Here is a 14825-nt window from a genome sequence, read left to right as displayed (position 1 = left end):
GAAGTAAGAGACATTAAAGTACCTGAAACAGGACCTGACATGTAGTAGATGGAATATAGCAATTCCTGCCATGATTGTCCTTTGAATGGTTTTAACATAAACAACTTACCTACTTTCTTGGGCTCCTAGCTGTGTTATACAACTTTAAATTGATGAAAATTAAGGCTTTAATCTTAATGAAGTATTTGATATTTACGTATTTGATTCAAAAAAAAAAGTAAGATAGTAGCATGGAATATTTACCTCAAATTTCACAGAGTAAGTGTAGGTTACATTCAACTTATCTGTATATTCTCCAGGAATTTCCATAGGCGGTCCATGACAAGTGAGGTGGTTTTCATCTGAATGTTTATAGCTAAAAAGGGAGAGGAACACAAGGAAGGGAAGGGAATTTTTATACAAACTGACATTGTAAATTTCTGATTTATGGCTCTTCAGTCATGGAATGATAGCAGGCTGGAAAAAACAGGCCTTTCATTATATTCTGCATCTAAAACTCTTTACAATTCAAAGTATTTTTGTTTCCAAATGTCTGTAACATTCAAATAAGACTCAACATACTACCCAAAACACAATACTTAAGAACGTTCTCTTTGCCTGTGGATAAATTTTTTTTAAAGCAAATGGCTTTATTTTTCATCTTTTAGCCCATCCTTCTTCTATATGCTAAAAAATCTATCCTGTAACCTTAGCTGTAGAGTTAGAAAATCAAACAGATGATGCAGAAATCATATTTATAAGCACCCAGAGATTTGAGGGTCTACTGTGTAAAATGTTATGGTTAGCCACGAAAGGTACTGGACATAATCCATGTGAACATTTTGTATTTGAAAAAGAGAATGCTTATGAAAAACAGAAGATCAAAAACAAAAACTAGAGCAGTTTGGAACTAGACAGGACTGGTGACACTAGCAAATGCCTGGTCAGAAATAAGGAGACTCGAGTGCGGGCGTGTTGCGGGTGGGTCGTGAGCTCATTCCTGCTCCCGGGCCCTGGCCCCGGACGCCCACCCGCGCGCAAGGCCGGGAGGGGCCGGAAGAGGCAGGTCCGCGCTTGCAAAGCCGGCTGCTGGGACGTTCGGGTCCCCGAACGAATGCAACAGCGGAGACCTTCCCGCGATCACCGGGGGATGGGGGTCGGGGGAGGGTCGGGAGGAATGGGCTCCCTCGGGAAAATAATAACGACGATGACTATACTAACAGTAACAACGGCTGCAGCCACCAGACTCCCACCTTTCCTGGAGCGGAATCGCTCGCCTGATCTGAGCCAGGAGATGAGGAACCGGAGCAGGGAGGCGGCTCGGAGAAATGCAGTCATCTGCCCAGATCCCTGGTGGTGAGTCCTGGAAGGCTAGGACCCACCTGGTGTCCCCTAGTCCACGCCCCCATCCTCTGTGCCTTGTGGACAGCCTCCCACAACGCGACAGAGAATGATCCAGCCCCAAACGTCAATAGTGCCGAAGTTGAGAAACCCTGGTCTACAGCCTGGGCCCATTTCTCTGTAGGATCCTTTCTTGCAGGAAGTCGCCAGTTGAGCTGCAGAGACAGGAGGCGCCTCACAAGAAAAGGGACAATCCCAATCACCTCCGTCCCCCAGGATAATGCAGACTCCACTGGCCATTCCTGTGCCTGTGCTCTGGCTCCCCCGGGGCTCTGACAGCTTGAGCCGACGCTTTGCCCCCGATGGATGCAGAGCCCTCCTGAAACCAGAGGTTCCTGGAATCCCGGAGTCTCCTGTAGCTCAAGAATCTCGGGAATCCCAGGAACAGTGGGCCCAGACTGCCCTTCGGGAGCGCTACCTCGGAAGCCTGCTGGCCATGGTGGGTCGCCAGGTGAGCTTCAAGTTGCACAAAGGTGTGCACCTGACCGCCCACGTCGGAGCCACCGACCTGGACGTGGCCAACTTCTACGTGTCTCAGCTGCAGACTCTGATAGGCGTGCAGGCTGAGGCACTGCTTCGCTGTGGTGACACTATTGCATAGACCTTCAAGCCATAAAGACAGAATTGTGTTCATCGTTCCACCTTGGGCGTAGCCACAGTCTCCCAGGCCTCCATGTGCTTGTGAAATTGGAACTCTGGGCCTCATAGAGTTCTGCACTCCCTTGGAATTTTGAGCCAAGTTCCAAGCAACTCTGGCTCCTTGGGACCTTCAGGGTGTAAGTCAGTAAAATTCTGCAACCCCAGGAGTTCTAGATTCTGTTGAAAGGAATGCTCTACCTCACAGAACTCAACTCTACAGATATATGGGCCTCGTGACAGTTCCTGAAGACTGGGCTTGGGGGTGGGGCAGGTAGGGATAAAGGGAGGCAAATTGTTTAGTGGGAAATTGTGTGTTGAAGCTCAGCCACCCTGAACATATTCCCCAATACTCCCCTCCTGCTAAAGAACCAATTATCCCAGGAAAAAAAAAAAAGAAATGAGACTCATATCACTTGAAAAGTAAAAGGAGATGGGGGAGGGTATAGCTCAAGTGGCAGAGCGCATGCTTAGCACGCACGAGGTCCTGGGTTCAGTCCTCAGTACCTCCTCTAAAAATAAACAATAAAGCCTAATTACCTACCCCCTGCAAAAAAAAAAAGTAAAGTAAAAGAAGAATAAAGGGGAGATAGGAAAATCAGAAGGAGAAATTGTGATGACTCCCTTTTGAATTATTTACTCAACATACAGTATATCCCTTGGCTTCCATCTAAAGAATAATACACAGTTCTTATGGGATTGTTGTCTCTACACGTATATGCACAATAAAACCACATGCTCACAATTGCAACGGTCATTGATGAGCACTTCTTTGATTCATTCCTGTAACCCTACTGTCTGGTACATAATATGCCCTTATCATAAGTTTTTTTAGGATACGATGCATTCCATTTAAAGCCAAAATACATTTTAAAACAACTGTGAATTAGAGAACTAATCATTGTTAAGGCTACAGATCAAAACATATTAAAGAGAAAAATTAAATTACCACATTATAATACATATCAATGTTTACTGTGTAAGTATGGGTCCTGAACCCAGTACAGGAAAGACCTGCATTTCATAAGAGAGAGATTATGCAGCAAAAATTGTGTTAAGATCACTAATGAAGGCAGAAGCCCTACTTTAAACCACTGGGTTGTATAAGGCCTTTACAGGCTATTTTCAGAACTTTGGCTTTTACTCCCCGAGATGGGAAGTCACTGGAAGATTCTGAGCAGAGGATTGACACGAGCTGAAATTTAAAAGGAATGCTCTGACTGCTGTATTGAGAACAGATTGCTAGAAGATGTGGGTGGCAGCAAGGAGATCAGCTAGGTTTTTGTAATAATCCAGGTGAGATACAGTGATGTCTTGGACCAGGTGATAGTGGTGGAGATGAGAAGTGGTAGATTCTGAATATATTTTAAAAATAGAGCCACATGATCTGCCAAAGGGCTGGACTAGTTATAGGGTATGAGTGAAGAATGACAAAGAGGAATCAAGAGTGATGCCGTGGTTTGAGGGCCTGGGCAACCAGAAGGATGTAGTTGCCATTTACTGAGATGGAGAAGACAATAGGAAAAGCAGGTTTGGCAGGAAGTTTACAAGTTCATTTGGGGGGGGGGGTGAGGTATACAGCTCAGTGACAGAGTGTCTGCTGAGCATGCACAAGGTCCTGGGTTCAATCCCCAGTACCTCCATTAAAAGTAAATAAATAAAAAACCTAATTATCCCCCCCAAATTTTTCTTAATTTTTAAAGAGAATTTTTTAAAAAAGAAATTCGTACTGGGACATGTTAAATTTGAAATCCCTGTTAGACATCCAACTGGACAGCTAGATTTACAAGTCTAGAGATCTAAGGGTCATTATGGTATCTGATGCCATAAGACAGGATAAGATCACCAAGGTGTGAGTATAAACAGAGGAAAAGCTTAAAGACAGAGTCCTGGGGCCCTCCAACATCAAGAGGTTGGAGAAATGAGAAGACTGATAAGCAACTAGTGAGAGAGGAGAAAACCAGGAAAGTGTGGTAACCCAAAACCAAATGAAGCAGGTGTTTTAAGGAAAAAGAAATGATCAGCTATGGTAAGCACCAGGGAAATGAACAGGGGGCAGTACCTGAAAGAAAACCCAAGACTGTAGACCTAGAAAACAATTAGGCCTAACTCACATCTATGACCTTGAGCAGATTGCCTCATTGTGAAAAAAGATGAATTTTCACACAGTCCTTGTTCTCAGGGGGCCCAAATAAATGAGCTTTACAATGATGAGATAAAAGTTTTATTGCATGCATACATAAGCGATTACTATGGGCTGCATAGAATAAATACAGCTCTAGAAAGTTATTTTCTTGGCTTTTTTACTCTATCCAAGTCTGAGAATATGAGGTGTGTGACTATAAAGCATTGTTTGATTTTCATATATGATGAAATTAGCCTCCTGTATCACACCTTATATGTTTCCTACCTTTCTAACCAAACGGCTTTCAACATGAGCAGCCATCCTGAGTCAGACCTTACAGTCTATCGACCTAAAATTCTGTTCCCAGATATCAGATGTGACCTACACAAAAAAGCATAGGTGACTGGCCTTGACAATGGTTAGTATTCCCTGGCCTCTCTTGGTAGCTCTGTTTACCCCATTATTCATATATATGCCCTGATCCTTTTAATTCCTTTATTTCCTGTCTGCAACACCTTGTGAAGTAAATAATCTTTAAAATGTTTAACATAGCCACTAATTTAAAAATATATCTTAAACAATAAGGACCTACTGTGTAGCACAGAGAACTATATTCAATTTCTTGTAATAACCTACAATGGAAAAGAATCTAAAAATATATATATATGTATGTATATGTATAACTGAATCACTTTGCTATACACATGAAATTAACACTAAGTCAACTACACTTCAATTTTAAAAATTTGTGAAAGAATATCTTTTTACTAAGATAACTCAGTTGGAAGGTATTAGTGTTCTTCATCATTTGGGGTCTGTTTATCCAATGGAATATATGGACCCTTTGCCTAGAAAAATACACATCAATAAAAATTGTGTTTGAGGCTCTATAAATATATACTCTTTGTAAATATATCCTCATTGAATTGTACACTTCAAGTGGGTATTTTATGGCATACAAATAATATCTCAATAAAGCTGTTTAAAATAGTACAGAAAAAAATTGGGTTTGATGCATCAGGATCTACTTTAAATACTCCTAATTTAGCCCTCTCCTTTTACAGATGAGAAAATTAAGCCTATGAGAGATCAACTTAACCTACTCATGGTGAAAAACTTGACACAATACATTTTCTAGCTATTCTTTCCCGTTGGCTATCAGCTGTGACAGATGGAACAACATTGGCTAAAGTAAAATAGAACCATGGACTTAAAAACATGAAGTCTGATTCATTTCTATGAACTTAGGGTTGACTTTCAAAATGAAACCAGCAGAGATAAGACTAAATCCAAATTTCCAAATTCCTTGTTCTGTGTTCAGAAAACTATACTGTACTTGCCTCCCTTAATATACTTCATATACTTTTCAAAGGATAACTTCCTCCTAATATTTCAGGTTTTGTAATATTTTGCCCATATGGATCATGATTTTTTACACTGTATGATATATTCCCCTCTCTGTCTTTCTTAGTTGAACAGTACTAACCTCAGCCTACAGTTTCAAAGAATCTTGAAGTTGGAGCATTAAAGGTCACCTGTCCAGTCTCTTACCCAATGCAGAATTGCCATTTACAATTCATTAAGCACTCACTTACCAGTGGCCAGCTACTATGCTGGGGGCCTAATTATGAAATCGCTAAGAGCTGGGTCATCTAGACTTTTCCTACAAATGTCCAGGTTCTAAGTACTCACTCATCTTGAGATTGCTTATTCAACTGTTAGAGAACTCTGATTACTAGCAAACTCTTCCTTATACTCAACAGATACCTGCCTAATACACTCCATTGGGACTAGAGCTGTCCTCTAAAGAAACACAAATGTTAATCTAACCTTTTTGTTATATAACAGAAACTAAAGAATAGAGTTAAGATACCCTCAATAAGTCTATTCTCTTCCAGATCTGTCAATTCTTCCTCATATTACATGTTATTCAGATATTTACTGTCGGTAAAAGGGAATAAAACTGCCTATTTGATTTTTCAAAGTTTCTGTATAAGGTTATATCACACATGTATCTTAAAAATAAAAATTCTAGGTAGGATCTTCTACATTTTGAATTAATTTTTAAATTAATGAAACAAATTAAAAACATATTCTGTAATTACCTTCTGGGATCAAGTCTAGCAGAAACCAATCTTGCAATACTCCAATTTGTTTCATTTTCCCTGTGATATGTAATGGTAATATCAACGTGGTTGAAGAGGTAGAAGGTATTACTTTTATTGAATTCCAACTGCAAAAAGATACAGAAATTTTAAAGAAGTGTGAATTTTTCCTGGAAACTAAAAAATATAAAATCTGATCATGGAGTGAAAATGGAATACACTAGTTATAAAAAAAATTGAGCTATAAATTAAGCATGCTGAAGTATAAATATGTTTTTATAAGATTAAAACTGCAGCCCTGAGCATCTGGCCTAACATTAAGGTGTTAGTCAATTCTACAGTCTTAAATAGTTGTTACTTCTATAATCTGAAATAGTTGTTACAAAGGAATAGTATTGCAAAACTATAAAATTCATAAATACATTCATCTCTGGATTTTTTTAACCGCACAAAACTATGAAGTAATACAAGTAAATGAAATAAAATGTTATCAGTATTTAAAGTTTAGGCATATCAAGAGTTTAGGCTTTATTTATGGTAAAAGTAATGGAGAAAAAACAGAAGGAAGATGTGTTTCAGAATGTTAACTGTGACACCTCTGGGTAGTGAGATTATAGGCAATAATTTTTCCACTGCTTCTTTATATTTCTCTGTACTTACCAAATTTTCTATAATGAGTATAATACTTACATTTATAATCAGCAGCATCAGATAAAAAGTGAATGAAACTCTAACAGCCAAGTATTCATTAGTTCACTCCCTAGTAGCCACAATTCTATTTGAAAATAATGATCCAATTTTCTAGATCAATGCTTCTTAAACTTTAAAAGTTCATACAGATCACCCAGGGATCTTGTTAAAGTACTGATTCTGACTCACTCGGCCTAGGCTGAAGCCTGAGATTCTGTACGTCTCACAAGCTCTCAGGTGATGTCAATGCCCCTGGTCCTGGAACACACTTTGAGAACCACTGCCCTAATCCAGAAGAAAGAAAACTTCTGACTTCTTTTTTCTGGTAAAAGTGGTGAAAGGAGAGTGAATGACTGTTTTTCCATTAGGATTTCGGGGCATAAGGATTTTTTTGGTATGAGAATTGTGATGCACTCACTACATGGTGTCCTCCCAAAAGATACGTTGAAGATGTTGAAGTCTTAACCCCTTGTATGGGTGAATGTGACCTTATTTGGAAATAGGGTCTCTGCAAGACAAAATCAAGTCAAGATGAGGCCATTAGGGTGGGCTCTAATCCAGTATAACTGGCGTCCTTACAAGAAGAGGACATGCACGTGCATATGTGTATAACTGAGTCTCCCTGCTGTACGCCGGAGACTGACACAACATTGTAAACTGACTACACTTCAATTTAAAAAAAAAAAAGCTGTGGCCCCAGACTAGCCCTGACATGGATTTGCATTTAAATTTAATGTATTTAGACGATATCAAATACAGGTGTGAAAGCCGGCACGTGAAATAGAAAAGTATAAAAGAATGACCTAGTATATTTGGAAAAGAACAAAATTTGTAGAAATGAGAAAGATGATTACTGAAATCCTCTTCTCTTGAGAGAAGAAACAAGTGAAGAGAGAATTTATAAACTAGGAGATAGACCAGAAGAACATAGCACTGGAAAATTATAGAAGGGAAGTTGAGAGACTGGGAGGAGAAAATAACATCTAACATAGCGTTAACTGGTGTCTGCAAAGGAAAGAAGAAAATATCTAACAATGACTGGGAATTACAGAACTGATACAAAGCACCAATCCAGGAGCTTCAAGGAATTACAAATAGGATTAAAAATAAGGCAAAACAAAAATCCAAAACCAGACACATAATCATGAAACTGCGTAACGCCCTCTAAAGAAAGAGGTGACTAGTAAATAGGTATAAATGAAGGGGGTATAACGGAAATACAAACCTTCTTAAATATTAGAAGAATTACAACAATAAAAAGGTAGACCACACAACGACTTTTCAAATAAATACTATTTTCCATGGACTCTAAAATGCCATCACTTGTAAAACATCATTCCTTTACGTGGGGCTAAAACAAACATTGCCAATTAAACTTTATACAAATGCCATCACCTGGGAGACACATCTTGATTTCATAAATGTTAAAATATGGCGAAACAGGAGTCTTGAATCAATAAAATGTGGAATATCAAAATAGTCAACAAAATGTAATGTAACAGAATTGACAGCAAATGTATCCATAAATGTAAAGGGGCTTAATTAAGAAGAAAAGATTTTTCAGAAGATACCACAAAGCAAAACTCAACAACATGCTGTTTACAAGAGACACAGCTGAAAGAGATACCAAAAAGTTACAAATGAACCGATAAGCAAAGTTACACCAAGCAACTGTTTGCAAAAAGAAAGCAAGAGAGTTGGACTCCCCTCGTCCAGACATGACGGAATAACAAGAGACCAGAGTTACTCTTTCACCTTAAACAACTTTTTGAAATGGGTAAAATACATGAAGCAACAGTTTTCCAACTTTGGACAACGAAGAACATTAAGAGGGTGATCACAGAGAAAAGGAGGTCTCAAGCTTCCTTCCCAGAGAGAACCGCCAGGCTGCGGTGCAGAGAAAGGGTCCCCAGAGCCTTATGATCTTCCCAAGTTGAGAAGGCAAAGTTCAAAGTCTAGAGACACCAAAGGTGTTAGAGTCCGTGAGGCAGAACCAGAGAGGAAGAGCTGCACAGAGATTTCTGGAGATATGCAAGGGCTCTCTTTCATCAGAGTACTGACCAATGCACAGGTGTCAGGTGTGCCAGTTACTCATTTATTGCCTCTCATCCCCCAAAGTCGTGCTCACTGACCTCTATGAAAATTTTTCGGGCCCCTTAAATATTTTAGTTTTCCTTTGCAAGCTGGCACTGAAGGAAGCTTGTCAGTAGAGGGCGCTGGGTAGACACTGCAAGGAGAAATAGTTTTGTTTTCTGATAGATGGAAGCTCACTCTGCATGCTCTGGTTTCTTCAGCCAGAGCAGCCTCTAATGAATTAATGGATCCAGTCACCACAATAAAAGAAACAAAAGACACCATGTGCGGGGAGAGGGGAGGGATGACTAAGCGGAGCACAGATTTTCAGGGCAGTGAAACTACTCTGTATGATACAATAACAGTGGATACATGTCATTACACATTTATCCAAACCCACAAAATGTACCACACAGAGTGAACCCTAACGTAAACTATGGACTTCGGGAGATCACGGTGTATCAGTGGAGGTTCATCAATTGTAACAAATGCACCACATTCCGGTGAGTGATGTGGATAATGGGGGAGGCTATGCAGGTGGGGGGGGTAGGTACATGGGAAGTCTCTGTACCTGCAACTGAATTTTTCTTGGGCCCCAAAACTGCTCAAAATAATAACTCTAGTTTTTTAATGAGACATCATGTGCCTCCTGATGAAAGAACACATCACTACCTTATTTGCCAAAGAGATCAAACCTGAATCTGACCAAGCTGCTGGATCCATCTACCAACATGCAGGAAATCAAGGACAGAGAAAAATGCACCATTGTTAGAACGAATGACACAGGAATGGACAAATAGATATGTGAGAAATCAAATACAGAAAAATGCTAATTGTAGAATCTAGGCCATGGGTATATGAGTGTCCACTATGTAATTTATTCAGCTTTTCTGTGTGTTTGAGAATGCTCACCATAAAATATTGAAAAAAGGTATATAAAATGGTCAAGTCTAAACTACAGTGTCCGGGGATGTAGACTTGGGTGATAAAGCTGCAAAAGAAACTCAAGCAACTGATTAGGGTAAAAGTTAGGATAGTGGTCCCTTTAGGGAAGGGAACGGTGTTGTAAATGGGCAGGGAAACATGGTTACCTTCTGGGGTGGCTGGCCAAATTCTATTTCTTGATCTGGTTGGGATTTACAAGCGTGTTCCCCTTATAATAATTCATTAAACTTTGTATCTGTTTAGCGTGGTTTTCTGTATTTGTATCTTACAACAAAAAGTTCTTTTTTTTAAGTCCATATCCTTTGATCCAGCAATTACATGACTTTATCCTAAGGTCATAATTAGACAAGAGTACACAGATGTTTGTACAATAATAGCTACCTTTTATTGAATGCCTAGTGTGTGTCGGACACTGCTCCAAGAACTTCTCAAGTATTACCCTAGCTATCTTCACAACAACCTTATGTGCTATGTACTATTCTTACTCCCATTTTACCGACGAGACTCAGAGACGTAAAAGAAGGTTCACTGCAGCATTATTAACAACAAAAACTGAAAACAGCTAATCATGATGGAATGGATAAAAAATTATGATCCATCCATACAATGGAATACTATGATACTATTAAAAAGTATAAATGCTTTCTCATTCTTGTATTCTGTCTCTCTCCCCATATGTGTGTGTGTATACATATATGCACAAAATGAACATGGAAAGAAGTCCATTATAAACTTCTAAGTAAAGACAAAGAAGGAGATATAATACATATAACCTCACTTAGCTAAGAAATTAAAGACCCTGAAGCATTTTTGTCTATGTGGGTTATATCTACCCATATTGACCAAGCTAGAACTTAAAATGAGAAAATTTTAAACGCAAGAATACAGAAGCACACATTCCATTAGCCTTCAGAGCAATGACACTTTGAAAATAGCTGTTATAATTATTCCCCCAAAAAAGATCAATTACACTATAAACACTGTAAACAACTTTTCTGAAACTTGCCTACAGCTTTAAGTTCACGATGAAAGGGGACGGAGTCTGTGTAAAGGGGGTAAAGAGGAAGACATTGACATCTATCCAAAATAAATATCCTTAAAATAAAAATAAATGAGAAAATTCACAGGACAGAGTTCCTCTATATATAAAAGGGATAATAAAAGGCAACTGCTGGTTTTACTTAACCTTGGTAATCTTAGGTGGCAACCCACAAATGGTGATAAAAGTTACTGCTACTCTGGCCAACTGGGGCCCTTTCATCCTATTGACCCATTTATTCTTCCCAGACTTGATATTCAAAGTTGTGGTCTTTAACTGGCCGCATAGAAACATTCCATGTAGACTTTCATGAAGAGTATTAAACACAGACTATATTAATCAAAATTTCTCCTATTCATTAACTCTTCTCTTCTGCCACTTTTCCCTTACTTTGAAAGAATTATCAATTAAGCAGTTGTTTGCAGATTTTTCTCTCATATTCCCTATCTCAATGTTTCCCACTGTGAAGAATACATATCCCTGGGGATATATGAGATAAATTTAGGTAGTAGATGAAAAAACAATTTGTACCCTACTTTTTTATCTATTTACTTGAAAATAGATGGATAAAATATATAAGTAGTACACTAAACCTGATAGTATAGTTTCTTTTCTAATAAATTTAAGTTAACTACAGATAAATAATAACACAGGTGCCTCAGATATGGCAAAAATCACCAAGGTGGTACATGAATGACTGAAATTCAGGAAGCACTGCCCTCTTCTCTGGAAAGAAACAATGAAGAGAACCATCAGTTAGACAACCAAAACAGAAACCTGGCTGTCATCCTCCACACTCTCTCTCCCTTCCCCATTGTCCCCGTTGGTGAACCACATCGAATCTGCACATATAAGAGATTATATAAGCAGTGCTGCCCTGGTTGAGCCCGTCCATGTCCATTCAGCCTGTTCGTTAGCCTCCATGGCAGCCCCAAGCACTTCGGTTACCCTCAGGCCCAGTAGAAAACAGTTTGAGAACCACAAGACAGATTTCAAACACAGTATGACTGGAACTTCCAAGCTCAAAAGATCTGAGTTGGAATCCTCCCTCTGTCACTTACTAGATCCTGCCCCTCATCACGTCACTTACTGTCTCTGGGATTGCGTTTCATCAGCTGTTAAACAGCAGTAGTAGATTCTTGCAACACGGCTGTTCTAAGGATTAAATTAGTCACTGTATATAGAATAATATAACTGCTCCTGGCACATCACAGACATTCAATGCTGTTTTCCTTCCCATTGTATACAGGACCCCCCTTCTGCCTACACTGCTTTTGAGCTTCATCTCTAGCTGCACCCCTAAACCCCAAACCTTAAGCCGCAGACATGTTCGACGGCTCAGTCCCCCAAGCACAGTATGCTGTTTCAGACTTCCAAGCTCTTGACTGATTTTTGCTACTAGAATGCGCCCACACCCATTTATCTGACAAACACTTTTTCATTCCCTACATTGTATCTTCCTTGTCGCTACTTTTTCATTCCCTACATTGTATCTTCCTGATTTTCCTACTAGAATGCTCCCACACCCATTTATCTGACAAATACTTTTTCATTCCCTACATTGTATCTTCTTTGTTGCTACTTTTTCATTCCCTACATTGTATCTTTCTTGTCACTTAGTCTCCTACCATGTAACATTTTATTGCGTTCATTTGTTTCCACATCTATCTCCCTACTTAAGACTGTGAACTTCTAGAAGACAGGGGCCATGTCTACTTGTCTCAGTATCCCCAACACCTAGCACAAAACCGAGAATATGGCAGGTGTCCCATTAATGTTAAGTGACTACAACTGAAGGCAAATTGTAAATGAAGCAACATTCTTGCATTTCTATAGTAAGTTCTCAATACTTACATTGATAATGCAAGCATCTCTGGCTATACCACTTTTGGTAACAAAACATCCAATCGGAAATCCTGGTGTGCAGTACTTTTCTCTGCCTTCAATATCACGACACCATATCACTGGCATATTATCAATAATCCTAAATATAAATATTTTTAAATAAAATATTTAACAAGCATTTCACATCAAGCCAGACTCACATCATCTTACATGTATTGAAGTCCAAATTTTTAATCAAAGTCAAGTCACAAAAAATCGCCTACAATTTCAAGTGTCTATTAAAACTACTTCTGAAAGGAATTGAAAAATTAAGTCATGTGATCTCAGGTGCCAAGCCTACCAGTGATGCTGATAATTCAGTTGTATTCCTTTCTTCAAAAAATCCAGCTTTTTCTTTTGATCTTCATTGGCTGTGTCATAAGATTTTACACAAACTTCTATACATGTTTCTGTCTTATTAAAAGAAAACTGTTAAGAAAGAAAATTTTAAATATTGAGATTTGACCAAATTTTATAGATCAAATGTCACAAAATAAGCACTTTATCTTACAGACAAAACTATTCTTCGGAGACTTCATTATGCCATCATTCTCAACACTATCTCCTAAGTTACAATTCATACCTGAAATGACTACACTAGACACATACAGACACACACACTGCTTTCACCACTGAACAGAAGAATTTGCCATCTTCCGTATTATATAAGGTGGGATATAAAATCCACTGTAGCTTTCTGAAAACTACCCTGATCTAGAATCCTTCACTTAAAAGCGATTATAAAATTGGTTGTCGTGATGGTTACACAACTCTATGAATATACTAAAAACCAATGAATTGGACACTTATCAGTGGGTGAATTCTTCAGTATGTGAATTATCTCTCAACAAATTTATTATCAAAGAAGTGATAATAAAATATTTGATATTTTAATATGTAAACCTCTTGTTTACAGGTGATTATCAAGGTAAAGTGTCAGTGTTTTTAATCAGAAAATAATGAGCAAGAATAAACAATGAAAAAAGTCGTATTTAACATCTCATATTCTGCAATCATACAAATATTAACCCCAAAATTCCTTATTGGCAACCAAGTTGAACTGTCATGTTTCTTCAGTCCAAAGGACAGCATTTCTTGAAAAGACGCACTTTTCTGTTAGGACAATGGTACCCCACAAGGGTACTATGTACAACTTTAATCATCAAAAAGTGAGTGTTTGACACACAGACCAACGGAACAAATCAATAGAGACCGAACAAACAGATCCACACATCTAGACCCAAGTGATTTTTTTGCAAAGGTGCAAAAGCAAGTCAGTGGAGGAAGAACTGAAATTGTTGAAAAGGTCTTTTCAGTAAATGGTACTGAAGCATAAATGGATCACAAACTTAAACATATAAAGTCAAATTATAAAACTTTTAAAAGAAATCATAGAAGAAAGTTTTCAGGATCTAAGGTCATGCAAGGCCTTCTTAGACTTGACACCAGAAGCATGATGCATAGAAGGAAAACTTGATTATTGGACCACATAGAAATTTAAAATATTTGCTTAGTGAAAGACCTATTAAGAAGATGAAAACACAAACTACAGACTCAGAGAAACTATTTGCAAACTACTGTTGCAACAAAGGAATCATAGCTAGAATATAGAAAGAATTCTGAAAAGTAAACAGTAAAAGGACAGTAAGTGGACAGCATAAGGGAGCCTTGTTGATGGAACCATGCTGTGTATTGACTGTGGCGGTGGGTACACAAGTCCACACAGGTGATAAAATTGCAGTCTCTTCTCTCTCTCTCTCTCTCTCTCTCTCTCTCTCTCTCTCTCTCTCTCTCACACACACACACACACACACACACACACACAAATAAGTGCATGTAAAATAGTGAAATCTGAATAAGCTCTATGCATTGTCCAATGTCGATTCCCTGGTTTTGATACTGTACAATAGTCATGCAAGCTATCACCATTGGGCAAACCTGGGTAAAG

At 38.6% G+C, this 14825-nt stretch overlaps 2 protein-coding genes across 2 annotated transcripts in view; one reads left to right on the top strand and one right to left on the bottom strand.

The window, feature by feature from the left end:
* LOC102536235 (transmembrane 9 superfamily member 2-like) overlaps positions 1 to 14825 on the bottom strand; it is a 73221-nt gene that overhangs the window by 51670 nt on the left and 6726 nt on the right. The window contains 4 exon segments of the mRNA XM_072956555.1: positions 244 to 355; positions 6247 to 6374; positions 12848 to 12977; positions 13179 to 13306. Coding sequence (XP_072812656.1) covers positions 244 to 355; positions 6247 to 6374; positions 12848 to 12977; positions 13179 to 13306 — 498 coding nt within the window.
* Positions 1601 to 1981, top strand: LOC102535477 (gem-associated protein 7-like). Its single transcript, XM_015251068.3, has one exon. It carries the CDS (start codon positions 1601 to 1603, stop codon positions 1979 to 1981), a length of 381 nt encoding a protein of 126 aa, XP_015106554.1.

This window comes from Vicugna pacos, chromosome X, assembly GCF_048564905.1.
Source record: "Vicugna pacos chromosome X, VicPac4, whole genome shotgun sequence".
NCBI classification, from domain to species: domain Eukaryota; kingdom Metazoa; phylum Chordata; class Mammalia; order Artiodactyla; family Camelidae; genus Vicugna; species Vicugna pacos.
The sequence above is the reverse complement of the archived record's forward strand: the minus strand, read 5'-3'. Positions and strand labels throughout refer to the sequence as shown.